The sequence below is a fragment of the Xyrauchen texanus genome, chromosome 9, assembly GCF_025860055.1.
Source record: "Xyrauchen texanus isolate HMW12.3.18 chromosome 9, RBS_HiC_50CHRs, whole genome shotgun sequence".
Classification (NCBI taxonomy): domain Eukaryota; kingdom Metazoa; phylum Chordata; class Actinopteri; order Cypriniformes; family Catostomidae; genus Xyrauchen; species Xyrauchen texanus.
Genome location: NC_068284.1, coordinates 34825514 through 34848355, shown reverse-complemented (window position 1 = coordinate 34848355; position 22842 = coordinate 34825514). Strand labels below are relative to the sequence as shown.

Here is a 22842-nt window from a genome sequence, read left to right as displayed (position 1 = left end):
TGGGTGAAACATTGGGACAGTGTTGGTACTATTTTTCAAACATGTCTGACAAGAATGTCCCTTTAAAGGAATGTTCTGGGTTCAGTATAAGTTAAGCTCAATTGGCAGCATTTGTGGCATAATGTTGATTACCACAAAAATGTATTTAGACTTGTCCCTCCTTTTCTTTAAAAAGAAAAAAGAAAAAATCTTGATTTCAGTGAGGCACTTGTAATGGAATTGAATGGGGCCAAATTTTGGAGGGTTAAAACACAGAAATGTGAAGCTTATAATTTTATAAAAACATTTGCATAAATTCTGTTAAAACTTATGTATTACTTGAGCTGTAAAAAATCTTAAATGATAATTTTTACAGTCATTTTAGGGTTTTTTGACATCACATCTTCATGGTAACAAAGTTGTAAAATTGGCTATAACTTTATACAGTAAAGGTTAGTAAGTGATTGTATCACACTAATGTCATTTTTACATGCATATCCTTTGTCTTGTGGCAATAATTTTGAAACAGTGAGTAATTTAACATTCAAAAATTGTTCCCATTCACTTCCATTGTAAGTTCCTACATGAAGCCAATATTTCTGCTTGGAGGGACAAGTCAAAATACTTTTTTGTGGTCATTAATATTGTGCCACAAATACTGTCAATTGAGCTCAACTTGTATTGAACCCCGAACATTCCTTTAAAAGGGTTTTTCAATTTATTTTATATTTTTTGTATGTTTAAAGGGATAGGTCACCCAAAATGTTTTATTATCTCATCATTTACTCACCCTGAAGTCATCCCAGATGTGAATGACTATCATTCTTCTGCTGAACACAAATGAAGATTTTAGAAGAAAATCTCAGCTCTGTAAATCCATACAATGCAAGTGAATGGTGGCCAGAAATTTGAAGGTCCAAAAAGCATATAACAGTAGCATAAAAGTAATCCATAATGCTCCAGTGGTGATGTCCAATATCTTCAGAAGCAGTATGATAGGTGTGTGTAAGAAACAGATCAATATTTAAGTCTTGCCTTTAAATATTTTTGGGCCTTCAAATTTCTGTCCACCATTCACTTGCATTGTATGGACCTACAGAGCTGAAATATTCTTCTAAAAACCTTTTTGTGTGTGTGTGTGTGTGTGTGTGTGTGTGTGTGTGTGTGTGTGTGTGTGTGTGTGTGTGTGTGTGTGTGTGTGTGTGTGTGTTCAGCAGAAGAAAGTCAGTCAAACACATCTGTGATGGCATTAAGCTTAGTTAAATTATAAGATTTTTGTTTTCTTTGAACTATCCCTTTAATGATCCAACTTATTTCCATACTTTGTATACATAAACAATCTTGGCTGATAATGGAGCTTATTAGAAGACTCAACCAATAGATATTCATTTCCAATTTGATAATTGCATTCCACCACTGACATATTGCTTAGTTTTCTGTTGTTATTTTTCTTTTAACCATCTTTCCAAGAAACATATATCAAATATTATATTTAAATTAACAGACAATACTTAAATGTAACAAGGACAATGCATTGTTCCTATTTTGCCAGACTGACACCAGAGACAAAGATTATCATCGCTTCCGTTTATATAAAATAAACAAGAGTGACATCTTGTGGCCATTGAAAACACAACCGTGGAAAGTTTTTCACAATAGATATCTTTTCACCAAAACAGATGTAAATAATGAAGAATGTAGCAGCTGGCGGAACTGCAGTGGATACAGCACCTTAAAAATGTGATTTGAATGCTTTACCGTCACCCCAAGATGTGTGAATATGTAAGTTGTTTGAGATACAAGTGATATAAGTGTTAAACTGTTAACGCAATAAAGCTAGCGGCAACACGTCATGTGCGCTTGAAACGTCACTTCCGTCAGCTGTTCTAAGCCAAACGTTTCCATGTAGCAAAAAGCCGTTAAATGTTCCATTTGAGACGATACTACACTTTGAAATTTCATTCACTACATGACTGAGTGCATAATATATTTGTGTATAGTGTGTCGTTTAAGACAGCTTTTATTTGTGTGTGCTTTAATTGGCGAGCTAGAGGGAATTAAGAGTTTGCTGGGAAGAATGAGTGCCTTAAATAATAAGCAATCGCCGACTATTTTCTGTGAAAAAGATGAGGTGGGCAAAAATGCGCTGTTAACTGCGTGTATTTGAGGACGAAGCAGGATCTTGCGCGAGCTCGTGAATTGCGGAACTGACGTCAGTGAATTCACCGTGCGGGGTATTTACTTTTTGGATACCTGAAGCTCTGTTTAATATGTCTATTATGTGCAATGCATTAATACAAGTTGTTTGAAAATGTATTGTTACATAGGATAGTAAAACAGTGTGGAAATATGTGTGCAACTTAGGTTTATAGGAATAGTTCACCCAAAAATGAAAATTCTCTCATTATTCACTTAACCTGATGTCATCCAGATGTATACGACTGTTCTTCTTAAGCAGAACACAAATTAAGATTTTTTTTGAAGCTAGAGCTCTGTCAGGTCCTTATAATGGAACTGCATGGGTGCCAGCAGTTTGGCGGTCCAAACGTCATATTTGTTCTGTCATGTGGGGTCAGCTGGAAACTTTGAAAATGTTGGTTGAGCTCATCGCTAATTTACAAGCTAATTTTGGAGATAGGCCAGTTGACGTGGCCCGACGTTATGACAAAAGGGACTGTGCCGTGTGCAGAATACCTTGCATGCGTTGGTGAGAAAGTGAAACACGTGAGCATATCTGCTCCAGTCAAATCATATTATAATTAAAGCAAGTGATTTCCCCAACAGAGGCTAAACAATGTCTGCAAGCATTAATAACTGAAGTTAGAGACACTATAGCTGATCCAGAGAATGTTCAAGGAAAGCTCAGTAAGGAGGATAAGGTAGTTCATTGTACATTTTATATTATCCATATGTTTACATGCTATTGTCCCCAGTGAAATGGTTTAAGCTTGTGCAAATATTATAGCGAAGCAAAAAGTAAAGTTTGTGTACTCATTGTGTGTCTGTTGGTTTTTAGAACATAAACACTTGTTCAACAAAATCAGACAAAAATCCAACAATTCAAGACTTCTTTGAACAGAAGAAACACCTTGATGATATACACTCACCTAAAGGATTATTAGGAACACCTGTTCAATTTCTCATTAATGCAATTATCTAATCAACCAATCACATGGCAGTTGCTTCAATGCATTTAGGGGTGTGGTCCTGGTCAAGACAATCTCCTGAACTCTAAACTGAATGTCAGAATGGGAAAGAAAGGTGATTTAAGCAATTTTGAGCGTGGCATGGTTGTTGGTGCCAGACGGGCCGGTCTAAGAATTTCACAATCTGCTCAGTTACTGGGATTTTCACGCACAACCATATCTAGGGTTTACAAAGAATGGTGTGAAAAGGGAAAAACATCCAGTATGCGGCAGTCCTGTGGGCGAAAATGCCTTGTTGATGCTAGAGGTCAGAGGAGAATGGGCCGACTGATTCAAGCTGATAGAAGAGCAACTTTGCCTGAAATAACCCCTTGTTACAACCGAGGTATGCAGCAAAGCATTTGTGAAGCCACAACACGCACAACCTTGAGGCGGAAGGGCTACAACAGCAGAAGACCCCACCGGGTACCACTCATCTCCACTACAAATAGGAAAAAGAGGCTACAAGTTGCAAGAGCTCACCAAAATTGGACAGTTGAAGACTGGAAAAATGTTGCCTGGTCTGATGAGTCTCGATTTCTGTTGAGACATTCAGATGGTACAGTCAGAATTTGGCGTAAACAGAATGAGAACATGGATCCATCATGCCTTGTTACCACTGTGCAGGCTGGTGGTGGTGGTGGTGGTGGTGGTGTAATGGTGTGGGGGATGTTTTCTTGGCACACTTTAGGCCCCTTAGTGCCAATTGGGCATCGTTTAAATGCCACGGCCTACCTGAGCATTGTTTCTGACCATGTCCATCCCTTTATGGCCACCATGTACCCATCCTCTGATGGCTACTTCCAGCAGGATAATGCACCATGTCACAAAGCTCGAATCATTTAAAATTGGTTTCTTGAACATGACAATGAGTTCACTGTACTAAAATGGCCCCCACAGTCACCAGATCTCAACCCAATAGAGCATCTTTGAGATGTGGTGGAACGGGAGCTTCGTGCCCTGGATGTGCATCCCACAAATCTCACATCAACTCTCCTATCAATATGGGCCAACATTTCTAAAGGATGCTTTCAGCACCTTGTTGAATCAATGCCACGTAGAATTAAGGCAGTTCTGAAGGCGAAAGGGGGTCAAACACAGTATCAGTATGGTGTTCCTAATAATCCTTTAGGTGAGTGTATTTGCACCTATTCTGGTTAAATTTAGCACACAGTGTGAGAATTATAGCTGATTTATACGAAAGCAAACTTTTTAGGCTTTATTCATTTTTCAAAAAAGCAGCTGTTTAGAGAAAATAGAACTTACACTTTTTTTTATTTCAAAATAGTAGACCTACATCTCGGTACAATGTGTTTTTTTTTTTTTTTTTTTTTTTATCTAGATATTTCAATTATCTGTTGTCTTTTATGTTTATTCCTTGAAACGGCAACCAATCAGTTTTTTCTTCTATTCACAGCTGAAGCCAGGACAAAGTCAAGAAAGGATTAGCACTAGTTACACACACACAAACAAATGCACAAAAGTGTAACACAAATAATACATTATATTACATAAACTTTTAGAAATTCTGATGATTCTTTTACCTTTTACAGATAGTTACCAAAACTGTTTAGTTTTTTAGTTTAACATAAGATTTCCACCTGTACAATTAAGTGTTTAGTATTATATTCTCTCACTATCATGTCCATCCATCCATCCATCCATCGTCAACCGCTTATCCTGTGTACAGGGTCGCGGCACTATCATGTCATTTGTGGTAAATCTAATTTTAACACTGATAGCAGAGGTTTTTTTTGTGTGTCCCTTGATTTATTGTCCACCCTGTTATGTCCTGTTATGACCTTTAATTGAAGATATATGTTATGAAATTACTTAACAGTCTGGAGATGTCCAGACATGTCCAGAGTTGCACTTTAATTCATTGTCACTGTATACCTGGCTGCTACCTCAATGACTGCTATGTCCATAGAACACTATTTCATAATATTACATTTAGAATTTTAGAAAGTGTCATCTTTTTGCACTACTCAATTACAAATGTGTACTGGTCGGCGCTGCACTGTCTCTTATGGTGCCTATTGTCCTGTTTCTTTTAGTAATTTATTGTACTGTCCCGTAATTTTTACACACGTTTGCATGTGCACTTTATGTAGAAATGCTGTTTAGTCTGTGTAGTCTCATGTGGTTCTGTGATTGTCCTATGTTGTTTTTATGTAGCACCATGGTCCTGGAGGAATGTTGTCTTGTTTCGCTGTGTACTGTATATGGTTGAACGACAATAAAAACCACTTGACTTGAGATGACATCAGTCATTCAACAAATTTATTTTGCGTTATTATGAAGTCTGTAACTCTTTTGTTTTGTGTTTGTATATGTTAGTCATATATTACATGTCAACTTGTTATGGGAAGATATTGGGAAAATTCATATTTGTTTTAAATATCAATATATTTGTGACGATACGAGATAAAATCATCAGTACAAATATGTTTACTAGATATCATTTTGTCCACACTGACCCTTGTCCATTTAACAGGATGGACATCTGATTTGTCCACAAGACATAATGCATGTTAACATGATTTTAGTGTGATAAAATAATTTACTAACCCTTTAACAAACTGTAAAAATTACGATTTAAACACATTTACAGCTTAAATAATACATGAGTTTTTGTAGAATAATTGATGTAAGTGCTTTTATAAAATTATAAGCTTCAAATTTCTGCCTTTTAAATCCTCCAAAAATTGGCCCCATTCACTTTCATTTTAAGTGCCTCTAATTTGATTTTATTTATTTTATGTGGTAATTGTATTTAACCCGGGATATTCCTTTAATAAAAAGGAGCCTAGTAATAAGTTGAATACAATTATTATTTTATATTGTGTTTGTTTACATTGTGTCAGTTCTTTATACGCTTGATGGACTCTAGAGGGAGACAAACGGCTTCTTTTCGTATTTTTCCTTAAAATAAATAATATTTTTGCAATTGATGATGAGCCATGAACAAGAAAATATGTTCTTCGAGGACCAAATGTAATTCCTATTCATATATATATATATATATATATATATATATATATATATATATATATATATATATATATATATATATAGTAGTAGCAGTAGTAGTAGTAGTATTTTAAAGAAATAATTATGGCTGTGTCTCGTTTCGAAGGCTGCATGCTAGGTAGAACGCGTCCTTTGAAGGCTGCAGTATACCGAGTGTGTTCCTTTAACAAGTCTCGTTTAAACGAGACGGCCTTCGTAGGACAAACGGAAACGGAACGTAACATGGTTGCTATGACAGCACGTCACTCTTTAACAAGCGCGAAGGGAATGTATGAGGTACATTTTAGGAGAGTAATAATGATGTAAAGAGAAAAGAAAATAGATTTTACAGTTGTACTTTTAGTCTAATACTTTATTTTAATTATATCTTAATATAATTATACATATTCTATACTCTGCACCCATCTACTGAGGTACATTTTCCCAAATTGTACGATTTGAGAATTAACATTCCTTGCGTTTGAACATTATATTTACGGGCAAATAGGCGTAATTTTCTTTTTTAGAAATGTCCGTTGAAGCAAAGAATTATGGGTTGTGGGTGCCCACGAAGGATACACTTCATGTATACTCCGAATTCCCGTGAAATAAGGTCGATTTCGAAGGCTGCATTCGAGTGTCCTACTCGCTTTTCTGAAACGAGACAGTCTAGATGACGTATGCGGCCGACAAATGCAACCTCCGGAGGACACATCCTTCCAAACGAGACACATGTCATTTATTTTTGCTCAAAGTTAACCAGCAAACGTCTCAGAGGCTCGATAATCAGTCCACATCTGTTACGCGCTCAGTTTACGTCTATGCTGTCCAAGTCTCAATTCGTCCCCATTCGCGTTCAACAAACATATCATGTATTCCTAAACTTTTATGAGAGAGAAACCTGATGTGTAAAAGCAGCATAAAAGGTGAATCTGACTGTTTAAAACAAGTAGTTTAAAACATACGTGTGCGTTAATCGATTCTCTCTGTCATCCTCTAGTTTTCCCTGAATCCCAGCGCATAGGCTGGCAATGGCATGTGATTGAAGTGGAAAAGCGGTCTGGATTTTGAAGTGTGAAAAGGGCTGTCTGTCCTCACCGCAGTATAGGGAGGGAGTCCCAAACAACGAATCACACTTTAAGTGGAAGACAGAACAATAAACAGATACATGCAGCTATTTTAGTTACAATTTTCCAAATAGCCACAAGGACAATGCTGTAAACTCAAGCTGTCGATTTAGGAATAGGAAAGCTGACGACTGGATTCATTCAATTATTGCTGCTGTTGCCACGACCTGACTCATGGACACAGGCAAGCCAAAGCGACAACAATCCGTCCGTATATAACTTCAAGTGCTGCTGCCGGTCGTCTATTTGAACTTTTGGCTGCTGGTTCATTTTAAGAGAACTAGTGTGATCTAACATTTAGCATTTTTCGTCAATTCGTCGCTTTGATAAAATAACTTTTAGGATTTTAAAGTGTGTTTAAATACTCTACCAAACACTTGTTTATTACTTTTTTATATGACCGACTATGGTATTACTTTTATTGCCGAATATGTTGCTTAAATGTCCAGCAATGTAAACCGAGGTTAAGATCGCTAGTGTGTATCTTTTACTCTGATTGTAAAACAAAGAAAGGATGGGAAACTCCTAATGCAGAGTTTGTACATTGTCGTACTGCTGTCGATATCGTTGATTCGGATACATAACAACTGTTAGAGGTGTGCTTTTAAACTTAATAGCAGTAAATCTGCACACGCGAACGGAAAACATCGTCAAAAGCAACGTGGAAATCTGCTGGACTGGCGTCTTTATCTTGACATTACTGTGGACGTAAATCGAGCATGGAAACGGATTTAATGTCCGGTGGCGACGTGGACACGGTTGAGGGTGGCATGATTTCCTTAGACCCTGTGATCGATGGGATTTTGATGGACTCGTTTTGCCAACAACAAGGATGGGTTCGGGTGTACGGTAAGTGATATTCTCTGGCTCGCAATTCAGTTCCTTGAGCCATGTTCGGGAAATTCTCGCGAAACCTGTCAGTTAAGATATTCTGGTCGTATTTTACTTCAAAACCAAAATAAACAAATAATACATTACATTTTGCACATACAAAACGAAGCCTATTTTTAATCGCAATATTTTCATCAACGTTAGGGTACCTTAAAAGGGTAGTTTACAAAAAATGAAAATTCTCTAATCATTTACTCACCCTCATGCCATCCCAGATGTGTATTACTTTCTTTTGCTTAACACAAACGAATATTTTTAGAACAATATCTCTGGTCTGTTGGTCCTCACAATGCAAGTTAATGGTGACCAGACCTTTTGAAGCTCCAAAAAAAAATCACATATAGGCAGCATAAAAGTAATCCATATCACTCAAGTGGGATATGATAGGTGTGGGTGAGAAACCAATCAATATTTATGTCCTTTTTTACTATAATTCTCTACTTTCACTTTCAAATTGTGAAAGTGGAGATTTATAGTATAAAATGAATTAAATATGGATTTTGTTTTTATGACCAGAAGTGATTACATCGCATCTGAAGATATGGACTTATCCACTGTAGTCATATGTATTACTTTTATGCTGCCTATGTGATTTATGGAGCTTCAAAGTTTTCTTCACCATTAACTTGCATTGTGAGGAGCAACAGAGCTGAGATATTGTTCTAAAATATTTAGGTTCAGCAGAAGAAAGTTATACACATGGGATGGCATAAAAGTGAGTAAATGATGAGAGAATTAAAATTTTGGATTGAACTATGTTTTTTTCTGGTCACAAAGTTTCTTAAGGATACTATCCTTTAACTTATTGGACATTTATTAAAAATTTGATTTAGTTACCTTGAACAAACCTGAAAATAATTTTTTCTCCAAATAAATATTATAATTTCAGGGATTCTCATTAGCTACATAAATTGCAACATTTAAAAAAATATTAAATATTAAATTGCTTCAATTAAACTAGTTTTATATTTTGCAGTGTATAGTGACAAACAGGAAAGTACTGTAGTAGTTTTTGTTTTCCTGTAAATACATGTTACAGTGTAAGAAATCTAATGGAATGCTTCATTTTCCATATACAAAATATAATTTCATATAAATTTTTTATTGGGGTTAAATATGACCAGGATATTTCTTGACAGGTTTAGTGAGAATCATCCATTCTCTTCGATATACCGGCGACCTGTTTGTTTTCTACCTGTATGTGGCCCATTCTAGACCCAACACTTCGAATGATACTCGATCAGGTCCAATGTCTTGATACTCTTAATAAAGAAGGATTTGGGAGAGGTTACTATTTATTTATTTATTTTTTTTTTTACTATTTTATTTAAAACTATTTAGTGGACATAAACAAACAGACGTTGTGCCTGTTAGTACAGATAGACTTTTCATTGTTTCAGCTATACTTTAGTGCCTACTGATTCCTTTAGTATGATTGTAGTATAGTTTGTAAAGAAACAATGACATGAGTAAATGATGTTCAAATGTTTGTATTATGTGTTGTGGTTAAGGGAAGGGCCCTATAGGAAATCCTGGTCACATAATGAGTTTGGATGTTGATCTGGTTGGGAATGGTCATGTAGAGTAAATGTAATGGGAGACAGGGAGTATAGGTGAATAGGCAAAGTATTTATCACATTCTTGACAAACATGAAAATGCAGCCTTGGTGCATCACAGCTTCAGGTGGTGCATTAATAAGGGTTGTACGTGTGTCCTTGCTCATGGACAATTTTTGTTCTGATATTAAAAAAAATGAGCAATAATAAGCCATGGCTAGTGATTGTGTTGCTAGTGCCAGTGAGTGTGTTGTTAAATGAAGGCACAGTGAAGCTACTATAAGGCTGTATAGAACCTATAGACATGTTGCCAAGTGCTGTTGTCATGGCAGTCCGTTGTCTTCTTATTTAAGGATGTAAGTTGAAACCAGGGACTTCACATAAAAGACAGGAACAAATACAGTTCCAGATCCAGTTCTGTCTACATACTGCTGATGACTCTTAACTCTAACAACTCTTATACTTCAAGTCATTTTGGATGGAATCATCTACCAATGTGATAATTCCTTATTGTTTAGGCCTTTACTGGGAAAAAGCTAAAATCTAGATACAGTGTGGTAATGGTTAGAGAATTCACACATTCTCTTGCTGTACAAGTTCTGTCCAACACCCTATGACATAATTTGATGTTTATTTTGGTATTTGTATTTAACTCCGTCCCACTGGTGTAAGCTCAAACTTAGTGCTCTAATGGTGAGACATGAGTCATGCTGTCAAGCCAGAGAGCAGTCAGACCTCTTCCCCTCCTCTCACATTAAGAATGGCCTGAGCATTAAATGAACACGGCATCTACATGCCTGTCATGTTAAACATCACTTTCTCAGATACGAAAGGAAGTGAATCATGGTGATGTTTTAAAATTATTAGCAGTCCAGGGGCTTTCTTTTTTGCGTTATTCATTCAGTGTCATGTTCTTTCTGGGAAGTTGTTTTCCATTTATAGATTTGTTTTTATATCTGGGGAAACCAATAAAATTACTGTTCTATTTTAGTTCATGTTCTGAGGTTAGATCCTCCTTCAGGCTTAAATCAAAGGCCATTTATACCTTAAGTAACAACAGGGTTTCATGGAATCACCTGAAGCCAGCTTCACACTAGCAGATGTTTCCAATGCTTTTCTGGTGTAACCTTCATTTACATAAATGCCGACAAGTAGGAGTGAGACATTAGTGTTTGTGAGTGGGAAGTCGTTAATCCCTTGACCGACAAGATTCCCTGCTGAGTTAATGACCATATATATATTCATTCGCTTAAAAAAAAGTGCAGATGCATTCTGAAATGTCATGTAAACAATAATGCTTATTTCCTTATTGTGCTTAAGGGATTAAGAGAAAGCGGGTTTGCGTTTATGCGATTGTGCATTGGGGGAATCCCGGAGTTGTACATAAGAGGAAAATCCCACTATTGCAGCGCAATTACGCTGCAAGTCGCGATGTAAAGTTAAGGAAACAAAAACAGCAACTACTCTGGAAAATCTGTAAATAAAGCAAAGCAGCGAAGAATAAAATGGTAAAGTCTTCTCGAATGCCATGCTTGTTATTTACACAAGTATCATGGGGAAATTACATTGCTGTGGAGAAAGCTGCTTACTGACTGAGCCGCATGTATATGGGAGTAAAAAGGACAGTGCTTAAACAGTGCATGTAAACTGGAATGCTGCTTTGTCGCAATAAGTCACTTTCTGGTGTCCATTTAAACCTAGTCAATGGCTCCCACAACTTCGAAACCAGATCAAATAAAAGAGAAAAAATCTTTTAGTCACTGGGGTGGATACTTGTGGTCCAGGTACTTGAGTTCTGAAGAGCACACAAGTCGACACATGAACCGAAAGTGTCATGGAAGCGCCACAAAACGACGTGTGGCTTCAGCAACTGTAGTAAACGGTGTTTATGTGCTTAAAATGGTGCTTTCCTTTTGATTAGCCAGCTTATATGGTACTATAGGGGTTTGTTGTTGGGGTTACATAATTGAAACTTTGGAAATATATGACAATACTTCCTCCCATACTGTCATTTACAGTTGCATGATGTGCTGGTGGTGTTGCACAAGGCTCAGGGTTGATGAGTTAATAAATAGAACTGTCAGATTTGGCTTCTGTTGAGCCTGCTGCACGGTTCAAACCTTTCACCTACAAACCCTTGATCTTACATTGTGTCCCTTGTATTGAAATGGAAAAGAATGAGAATGTTCTGCTATGGTGGATGAAAGTTATTGCCTTTGAATGTTTAGAATGTCATTGCTTTATGCCTTTGCTCGCCAAATGTGAGTTTTCTATTCAATTTATCACCGTGATTAACATTTTGAATAGAAAGAATGGATTCATAAGAAGCCATTTACAACTGGAGCAAACATCTGCACGCCGACAAAGCAAGTGTTTTTTTTATGGTGTGTAAAACATTTTTTTTTCTTTTCTCTGACTAAAAAAAATAATAGCTTTGTGTCAGGAGCTGTTGCAGTTACAGTTAGGTGTGTGTGTGTGTGTGTGTGTGTAATATATATATATATATATATATATAAAATATAGATGTAATGAAAGTGCCTTTGTAAACCAAATACGTGGTGGTTTCTCCTCAAAATTATGTAGTCATTATTGCTGCGCTATCGTTAAGTCGTTAACAGCTGTTCTGTCTTTGGCAGTATTAAAGTATCTAAAAATGGGTCAGACTAAATATGGGTTTTGTTGGTTGGAATTTGTGTTTTATTGCTTGCACTTGGAGAGTTTATATGTCATCTTGTTTAATTCGTAAAATGCAGGGTTTTGAGCAAATGTATAACACAAGTAGATTTAAATGGCAATAAGATACAATCAGTATTGTTCCAATTGACAACATTTGTTTTAACATCCATCAGCATGTGCATTACGCATTGATTTTAAACAAATGTACACAGCACAAATATAGTATGCGTGGCATATAATCAATATGTTTCAATTGTAACATGTTTTAACCGTTAATATTGTATTTTTTACACTTGATTCTTTCTAATCACCCCTTAAACTGTGTCTACATTATAGTACTCCCAGTTCAACTTGTCTAGCAGCTGAACTTAAATAGTTTCTGAAGTGTCTTGATGAGCAAATCAACAACAAACTCATCATCTCTACTCAGCTTGTAGAGAAATCCATATTCGATCTACTCTTTCGAGGACTCTCTTGCTAGTCTTTTGTATTGTCATTCCAAATTTGTCAAGTACTTCTCATCCGTGATGGGTGAGGGGCAGACAAGCCAAAAGGGGCTTTGTGCCACCTACCGTACCTGGGTAAAATTGCTTGTTGATTAGCACCACCTGCTGTAAAGCCATGAATGTGTTAACTGCGATCATTCTCCTCGCTTTTAATGTGAAGGGGCCATTTGTCGGCAAATCGTTTTGTGTTATCGCTTCTGCTCTGATGTGTAAAGGCCTTTTAGATGTGTTTAAACTTGTAGAGGAAACCGAGAGCAAGTGGGGATGGGCAGGAGTGAATGGTGGGATTGTGACAGCGGTGGGCTGCTCTAGGCCCTGCTGCTCAGGATGTCTACCCAGCCACACCCCCACACCTCACTCATACGTTGTAGCTGTCAGCAGACGGGGCCGGGACTATGATGTAAGCAGACCATTCCGAGAATGACCTCAGTGGACTGGATTGCAAGATTCCAGAGCAACCGGCACCAGTTTGTTCATCACGGCATTCCAGAGCTGAAATAACTCAATAAGGATGCTGTCTGGCTTCTCTCCCACTCGCTTCCCTTAATGTATTTGTTTAGAGAAATTGATCCAGTGCCAGCTTGCCTATTAAAGGTTTTTCCCATGGTCCTTTTTTATAGCAAAAAACAAACAAAAAAAATGTGTGTGAAGTTTAAGCAGACCAACTAGTTTTAGCAAGCTAGGGATATATCATGGAGTGTTTCTCTGTCTGCTGTTGACCTGATAGTTCTTGCAAAATCATACATTTTGTCATAAATTACTCAACCTACAATTTTTCCAATCATGAATGACTGACTTTCTTTGTGGAACACGAAAGTATCAAGGCCCTTGCTTGTCCCGAATAAAAGTTCACTTCACACAGTACTTATTTACATCATGGGGATCTAGAGAGTGGAATGAGATGCAGCTATGGTTTGCTGATTGCTAACCTGTGTTTTCAGGGTCAACAGAGCAGCAGTGTCCAGTTTAATAAGACTCAAATTCAATCACAAAGTCAGTTTTAATTGCGTTTAGATTAATAGATGTGTCCTTGATTTGTCTCTCCATTAATCCCTGATTTTCAGACTTTTAAACCTTTTATTTAAGGATTAGGGTCTGTTTAATGCAGATTGTGGTTGCTCGCTTCATGCAATTGAAAGGAGCATAATTCAGAGAAAGGCTCTTGTGTATAAGCCTATTAAAGGTTTGATGAAAGCAGGGAAGATGGGGAAGCTTATCTTCCACTACTTCCTCTTGAGGAACTGACTGGGATAATGACAGTATTTCTGTGATTTCTGTCACAAAAGTCTATCCAAGGCAGTCAGATTTGATGCAATGCACTGGTACAATGTTGAGTTTGAAAAAGCCCCTTAATTAGAAAGTCCACTGAATTGAGTGAATTCTCTGTAGTCACAAGAGGTTCACATGCTTAACTCAGTTGCACCAGACCGCCTGCTTTGCTTCCTCTCACAAGGTTGGTTCAAAGGTGCCTTTGTCTCAGTAGATCGTTCAGAAGAACATGCTGATTGTTCTGGGCCAATCATCTTTTTTTATTGAAAATATTAGTCCTTTTTCAATTGATTCTTTAGTCTTACATGTGGATGTTTTTGAAGATCTGTGTTGAGTGAGTTGACTGCGATTGGTTTTTGTTTCACAGGAGACAGAGGCAGGTATATCTGTCAGTTCTCCACCCTTTCCTTTCACTCATGGAGACTAAGTGGCTGGAAGACAATGTCCTGGGATTCCAGGCGTTACCTAAAAACACAGGAAGCCTCTTTTCCTGTTTTTAAGCCCATTCCTGATCATTCTTGGATAAACATTTAGCTCCTTAAAATTTTTTATAAAACATGGTGACAGCACATTCTAATGTGCTCAGTATCTTATTGTATTGCACGGCTCTATGGAATACATGATTCTGATTGGTCAATCACATCATTCTGAGGTCAAATATTTTTGTACAATGACTGACTATTGTCACAAGTTACTGATTTTATACACTGCCTGGCTAAAAAAAAAAAAAAAAAAAAGTGGTAAATTTGGACTCCTCAAACCACATGACCTTTTTTCATTGCTCACAGTCCAATCTTTATGCTCCCTAGCAAATTGAAGTTGTTTTTTCCGATTAGCCTCACTAACATGTGGCTTTCTTGTGGCCACACAGCAGTTTAGTTCCAGTCCTGTAAGTTCTTGTTGCATTGTGCATGTGGAAATGCTCTTCCTTTCACTATTAAACATAGCCGTGAGTTCTACTGTCTATTTTTAGGATGTGACTTCAAGTGTTTTAGAGATATTCAAGATTTTTTTCTGACCACATTTCTTCTGCAAAGCTGATGGTTCACCACCGTTTTAATAATTCCAGGTTTTAATAATTCGTTGGATAGTTCTTAACTCAATTCCAGTGATTTCAGCAATCTCCGTAGCAGGGATGCACCAATCCGATACCTGGAATGGTATCGGCTCCTATACTGACGTTTTTAAATGGATCAGGTATCGGTCCGATGAACCGGATCCAAATCCAATACTGTGTGTTAGTCATGTTCGTTACTGCCAAGTAGGGATGCTCCAATACCACTTTTTCTATTTCAATTACAATATTGGAAATCTCAGTATCGGCCGATCCGATACCAGTGTTGTTTTTTGCATAATCAGTTTAGAATATCTTAACATATTAAAGAGCACACCCAATTAGTTCCACACAATAATGTAAAGAAACACAAAGATGCACCGATGGACCGGCCAGGGACCGGAATTAGCCGATTTTCCGCATGCTCGGCCCGGATCGGTGACCGGCTGGTCAGCCTCACGTCTGTCCGATTCCAAGTCTGTCCGTTTTGTTGCCAGGGGCGCAGGCAATAACGTCACAGCCGCACGTAAATATGTCTTTGGCGTGGAAGATCTTCACTGTGTGAGTGAAGAATACATAAAGTTCGCCAAAGTAAACCATGGGGGAACCACCACAATAACTTTCGGATCAACAAACCTAATTAGACATTTATAACACCATCACCCAGCTGAAAATGCCCATTTTAAAAAAGAAGCTAAAAAGTGAAAGCGGCTAAAGCTAGCCAGAGCTCAGAGCCAGCCACAAGTCAGCAGCCTCTCCTATCATTCCTTGGAATGAGCAGCGAAAATACCAAAGCAATTACGAGGAAAATTATGGAATTCATGGCCCTGGATGACCAGCTGTTCTCCATAGTTGAGGACAGAGGGATCAGAAATCTGATACATTTCCTCGATACAGAGTAGGTGGTTATTTTCCGACTTCGCGTTGCCAGAGTTGTTTAATCTCGTGTCATGTCACACACGCAGCCTGTTATCTGTCAACATTTGGGTACACAAATCCGGGAGAGGGGAAGTGGGGTGCTGGATGGCAGAGGCAGGCTAAATACATACAAATTGTGCCTTTGTGATTTAATATGCTGAGTAACGTAATTTTTCCCACTGTGTCCGATATTAAAATCAGTGCGACACACATTGCAAAAGGCGTGGGCATTGTCGATATGGCTTCGGGATATGAAATTAAATTCTTCCATCCAGCTGTTGTTAAATGTACATGTATATTTTGCTTCTCCTCCCATCTACCAGTGATGCTTGATTTAACATCCCGCGTCTACTGCCTGCACGGATATCAACAGCGCAACTGGGTTGTAGGTTGCCAGATTGAGGTCATACATGATTTGTATGATGTGTCGATTGTGTGAGTAGGATGTGTTTCATTCAAGATCTGGCAACTGGACCACCTTTTAAAAATATATTGATGTGATTATTTATATAACGTGGTTTGGGCCATACAAATTACGGGAGTTTTTTTGGGAGAAATAACAAAACGGGAGACTCCCGGGAAAACCGGGAGTGTTGACAGTTATGAAGTTACAAGCCGTTCCCGAAGCAGTGCTCAGTTTTACAACTGATATATTGTACATCTAACGTAAGTTGAGCGTATTGGAAACTTCAGTTTTTCAGATCTTTGGAATTGTTTTGTTAGATGAGTAATAAAGAGAAAAAGGTCCATTTATAAAAATAGTGGAAAATGACATCTGTTATATAAAGCAACTGATTTGCAGTTGATTGTTATTTCTACCTCTTTCCAGTCACAGAGCACTTTATTTTGAGAGTTGTTTAAGTGAGAGAAGATCCTGTAACTTAGTGCAGTTTGGGGGAAATTGTAATGTTTAATAATTAATTTTATTCTGAAAATAAAATTTAGCATTGAAGAAAGGTAGATTTTGTTTGTATATGTGGTCAATAATAGTTCTTAGAAAGAAAATCGGAATCGAAAAAAATCGGTATCAGCAGGACACACTTGCAAAAAAATCGGAAATCGAAATCAGCCAAGAAAATTGCAATCGGTGCATCTCTAAAAGAAACACAAACCTCTAACTACATATTATTTCAATATAAATGTATAGCTTATCAAGAAAAACATTCGTTAACTAGTATATTGGATAATGTAGCAGCAAAATGAACAGTTATTCCAGTATAAGTCGTCAGTAGAATGTCTAGTAGGTTTTTTTTTTTTTTTGGGGCTAATATTTTGTCCACTTGTGTCTGGACTTTAAAGGATTCAGATCTCAATCAAGATATCGGCTCACTTTTCATTCACACAGTTATTTTTTGGAACCCATTCAACTTGAATATTATTATAATTTGTAAACAAATGATTATAATATATTATAATAGTAATATATAGTAATTAGGGCTGTCGATTTAATGCGTTAATAACATGTGATTAATCTGACAAAAATAACGTGTTAAAAAAATTTACGCAATTAACCGCAATGCTTTCCTGAGAAATTCAAGCTTGTAGTAACACCTGTTCACTCCAGAGGGCAGTAAGTGAGCAACACAGTTTATTACAGTTAACAACCCTTCAGTGGACACACAGCACTAACATGCATTACGTTCTTGCGTTCAAACAGTGGCGGCTTGTCAATAGAGGGCGCTGGGGCGCCGCCCCCATCAAAATTCCAGAAATATACATGAATACAAAAATTATATAAAAATGGAAATAAAAAAAATAAAATTATATAGTTTACTCGTACAATCTGCAGGCTGGTAGTAAGAGCCTCAGCATTTAATAAAAACTGGCTTTAATCGGTTAACTATTTTCTATGTTTTTCAATATGTTTCATGCGGCTTAATGGGCGAGGGACGCCGGACAAATGGATGTCTATCTGAGTCCTTAAATTTTCGGGCAGCATGTGACCTGAAGCTGGTCTCTAATTGGTTTCTTAAAGATTCTCCTCCGAGCGCAGGTCAGCTACGTCCCTGGCTGAATCAGAATTGGATACATGTTATTTTATCCAATTTGATTGGTTCTCATTACCTGTCATTCAACTTAATGCTCTATGCTTCTGCGAGTCATGAGGCGACTCCATAAAACTTTGCTAGGATGATCACATTCGCAGAGATAATGGCAGCAGCTAAACCAAACTCTGTCATTGATTTACAAAAAAAAACCTTTCACAAGGCGTTCGCTAAAAAAAAAAAAAAAAAAACATTGGTGAGCAAAGCAGTGGTTCTTGTCCAATACAGATGCACTGGGCGCTTAGTCCAGTAGAGCGCGTAAGAATCGCAGCAGAGGTGAGTTTGTTATAGAAATTAGTCAAATTGCCAATTTACATTATTGTTGTGCTGCAGAGATGTCCTGCCCACATATCATATTCTACAGACTCAAGAAAACATTTTTGTTTGGTATAAATCCTTACAAAAATTATAATTTTAATATTATACAACAGCATCCCAAAAATAATAAATTGGCAACATAAAAATAAATGATTAAATGAAATATATAGCCACCAAAAACTACAGTCTTGTATGGGACAAAAACTCGAATGGCTCTATTTTTATTTTGAAAGTCATTGCAACTGTGACAACTAGTGGCCTACTCCAGGTTACTACCTTACATTTATACATATATATATATATATATTTAATTAACTCTATAGGTCTGTGACACCATCCTGGGACACACTAGGGAGCGTTTCTCCTTCACAGACCACCTTGTCTGTGCCACCTTGTTGCAGGGGGACAGGTTTGATGAGTACAAGGATACCTTTCCTGAAGATGCATTGAGCAGCACCATGAAAGCGTACCCGATGCTCAGTGGAAGCAAGCTGAAGACAGAGCTCAGTCTCATCTACAGCAAGGAAGAATTCAAAGCCTGCCATGGTGCCTGCCATGAACCCCTGCCATCTCCCACCCGTTTAACTGATGATATGGCAGTTAGAAAAACGGTTTTAAGTGAGAGGTGTTTCACGTCCACGGATTGAAGCGGTTCGAAAGGGGGTGCTTTCATAGCTTCGAGAACTATAGAAAGGTCCCAGATAGGAACCGATGGGGGGCGCGGAGGGTTCATCCTTCTAGCTCCCCTGAGGAAGCGGATGACCAGCTCGTTTTTACCCTGTGACTGGCCGTGCAGGGGTTCAGCGAACGCCGCGACGGCCGCCACGTACACTTTGAGCATGGATGGGGATCTGCCCTTATCCAGCAGCTCTTTTAAAAACACGAGCAGTGGCGACACCCCACATGTCCGTGGGTCCAGGTCTCTGTCGGTGCACCATTTTGAAAACACAGACCATTTTGACGCATAGAGTCTTCTCGTGGAGGGGGCTCTAGCGTGTATGATGGTGTTTATGACTCCTTCTGGCAAAGCGACGGGTAGTTGTTGATCACCCACGCGTGTAGCGCCCAGCGCCCAGCGCTCTGGGTGGGGATGCCAGATCGTTCCGCGAGCTTGCGAGAGGAGATCTGCTCTCACTGGGATGGGCCACGGCGCTGTCAGTGACAGCTGCGTAAGCTCCGGGAACCATGTTTGATTCTCCCAGCGCGGGGCTATGAGGAGCACCGAGTGGCGCGTTCCCTGATCCTCTGCATTACCTGTGGCAATAGCGAGACGGGAGGGAAGGTGTAAAGCGGCGGTTGGGCCAGTCCTGGGCCAGCGCGTCCTCGCTTCGAGAAAAATATTGGGCAGTGAGAGTTCTCTTCTGACGCAAAGAGGTCTATCTCTGCTCTGCCGAATATGCGCCATAACGTCTGGACTGTTTGAGCGTGCAGGGACCATTCCCTGGGGAAATATTGTCTCTGGACAGTCTGTATGGGCCGTCGTTCAGGTGGCCTGGCACGTCGCGTCGCCCTCAGCGAGCGCAGGTGGCGCTGGGACCAACTCAGTATGCGTTTGGTCAGATGGAAGAGGTTCCTGGATCTGACACCGCCCTGACGGTTTAGATAGGATACCACAGACCTGTTGTCCGAGCGGACCAAGACGTGGTGACCCTGAATGATCGGGAGGAAGCGCACGCGGCGTACTCGACCGCTATCATTTCCAGACAATTTATGTGAAGGAGCTTTTCCTGAACTGACCATAGGCCAAAAACCGGAGAGCCCTCGCGAGACCGCGCCCCAACCCGTGTTGGACGCGTCTGTCGAGATGACTTTTCGGCGAGATACAGCTCCCATCATCACTCCCGCTGATACCACTCGGCCACTGTCTAGGGCTGTAGAGCTGAAATACAGGTCTGAGTCACTCTGATTGGCTGGCGGCCTGTGGCCCAAGCCCGGCGAGACGCGGGTGTTTAGCCAATGCTGAAGCGGGCGCATGCGCAGTAAACCCAGTTGAAGTACTGCTGCAGCTGAGGCCATGTAGCCTAGCACTCTCTGAAACTTCTTCAGAGGTGTGAGGCTGTTCATCTGAAATGACGCGGCTAGTCGCTGCACACGGCGTCTGGCGCTGTGTAGATAAGCGAGCCGTCATTGCCACTGAGTCTAGTTCTATTCCAAGGAAGAAAATTGTCTGACTGGGCTGTAGTGAGCTCTTGGTCCAATTGTCTGCAAGGCCCAAACTGTTCAGATGACTGAGGAGAACTGTCCTGTGAGACAGAAGCTCCGTATGTGATTGTGCCAAAATCAGCCAATCGTCCAAATAGTTCAGAATTCGCAAACCCTGACTCCGCAGGGGTGCGGCGCCAGCGTCCATGCACTTCGTGAAAGTACGGGGTGCTAAGGACAGGCCGAACGGAAGGACGGTGTATTGATAAACCTGGCCGTCGAAGGCGAGAATCTCAAGAATGGCCTGTGACGGGGATTTATCTGAATCTGAAAGTATGCATGTTACTGAATCTGAAAGGAGGCGTGTTAGTTCCCCTTCGACTCCGGCGCGGGTCCTGCTGGATTCCTGGGCCGAGGAGGCGGCGTGTGAGCCTGACCACTCCTCGCTGTCCGAAGCCATGATGGAACAGCCCTTATCCTCCGCTTCTTCGTCCGAGATGGCAGCAGAGCAGCCGCCGGGCGGCAACTACGGCGTCCGGTGGGCAGGGAGGGTGAAGGCGATGCTCGAGGGATGGGCTCCGGCGAGGCAATCGCTTCTACCACTGTTTCCGGCAGCCTTTGAGAGCGGCGCTTTTCTCTGCGCGGCTGAACGGAAGGCGGCACGGCGGCTCGGTCCTGAGCGCCGAGTCGAGCCGCGAGGGCCGACATCGGCAGCTCCTCGCAGAGATCGCATCCACCTTCAGTGAGGGCGAGCTCTGCATGCCCCAGTCCCAGGCAGAGAGCGCAGATGATGTGGCGGTCTCCGGTGCTGAGAGGAGCGGCATGAGGCGCAAGTGGAGCGAGGCATCTTAAAAAGACGCTCAGTACTTTTTGTGAAGTTCTTTAAGAACTAGCTTGCTTTTAAAAGGATACGTCGCCGGATGGCGTAGCTCGCAGGACGGCTGAAGGTGGCGAAGACGGCCGGCTTCTTCGGCGCTGTCCACGCTTGCTTGATGCCCCTCGAACGGCGACACGGCTTCCGGTTCAGTGATGCGAAGAGCTTCGCTGAAGAGATGAAAATCAGGGTTCCAGCCTACTGAACTACGCTTATATGCACTCTAGTCATGCCCTTTTGGCGGGCTTTGATGCAGTGAGCCGGACGCCTCTCATTGGATGCAAGTTCAGCCCAAGCTCGTCTATAGGCTGCAGCAGTTGCCGCAGAGCAACCAATGAGCTCGCTAGCTAGCCCGCTCAAGGTCTGCAGCTGCCGCACTGCGTTGACAATGGATACAAAATTAAGGATAATTTTTTGGCTTCAATATCTCAGAAAAGATGAATCTTTCCCGTAGCGTAAGCTAGCTTACGCAATACGAGAGAACCTCTCGTAAGAGAAAAGAGCATTACACTAAGGAATTTTCATATCACAATAGGGCATTAATGTGAATGACAAAAGTAATTTAAAATTTTATTATATTACAAATTAAATTACAAACCTATTTTTTTTTTTACCAAATGTAAACAATATATATCTTTCAATTTAAACCCTTTGGGGGGGGAAAGTGCAGCTATACACCAACCCTGAGCGGTTTACAAAAATACGACAAAAAACATGTTTCTAAAAGAAATAACTTAAAAAATGGTTGCGTGATTGTATTACATATCGCTTGTCAAGGGACCGGATCATGTTTTTAAAACCCTTTTGGTAAAAGTGTTAGTTGGTACCATGTCTTTCGCAAAGTGAAATGTTACTGTTGAATCTGTATTTTATTTTTTTTATTTATTAAAAAAAATGTTTTGCTGCCGTTTGGAAACTTTCTCATATGGTGTAACACTGGCAAAGGCATCTGAAATAGTTTTTTGCTTTGGACGGCATTTAGATCTAGATTTGTGGCGCTGACTTAAATGATGAAACAAATTGGTCGTGTTTCCTCGTGTTGTGGCAACAATTACAAGACAATCTCGACAAAGTACCTGTTTTTGGTCAACATCATCCTGTCTGTAGACAAAATATTTCCATATAACTGACACTGCATTTCATTTTGCAACAAAATCCTCAATTTCTTTTGGTGCAAGCAGAGCCTGCACATCAACAACGTGCAGCAATTAACCTTTTTTTTTTTTTAAATGATAATAAATTCTGTGTCTCTATGAATCCATAAATTGGAGTAAATTACGTAATTTCAG

The 22842-nt window shown here is 39.7% G+C and overlaps 1 protein-coding gene and 1 pseudogene across 1 annotated transcript in view; both read left to right on the top strand.

Annotated features, from left to right (window-relative positions):
• Positions 1-2056: 2056 nt before the first annotated feature.
• LOC127649724 (ankyrin repeat domain-containing protein 45-like) lies at positions 2057-4356 on the top strand (annotated as a pseudogene).
• A 2901-nt stretch (positions 4357-7257) lies between these two features.
• LOC127648999 (ras GTPase-activating protein nGAP-like) overlaps positions 7258-22842 on the top strand; it is a 118832-nt gene continuing 103247 nt past the window's right edge. The window contains exon 1 of the mRNA XM_052133877.1: positions 7258-8152. Coding sequence (XP_051989837.1) covers positions 8023-8152 — 130 coding nt within the window. The 5' untranslated portion in view covers positions 7258-8022. The remainder of the gene's footprint in view (positions 8153-22842) is intronic.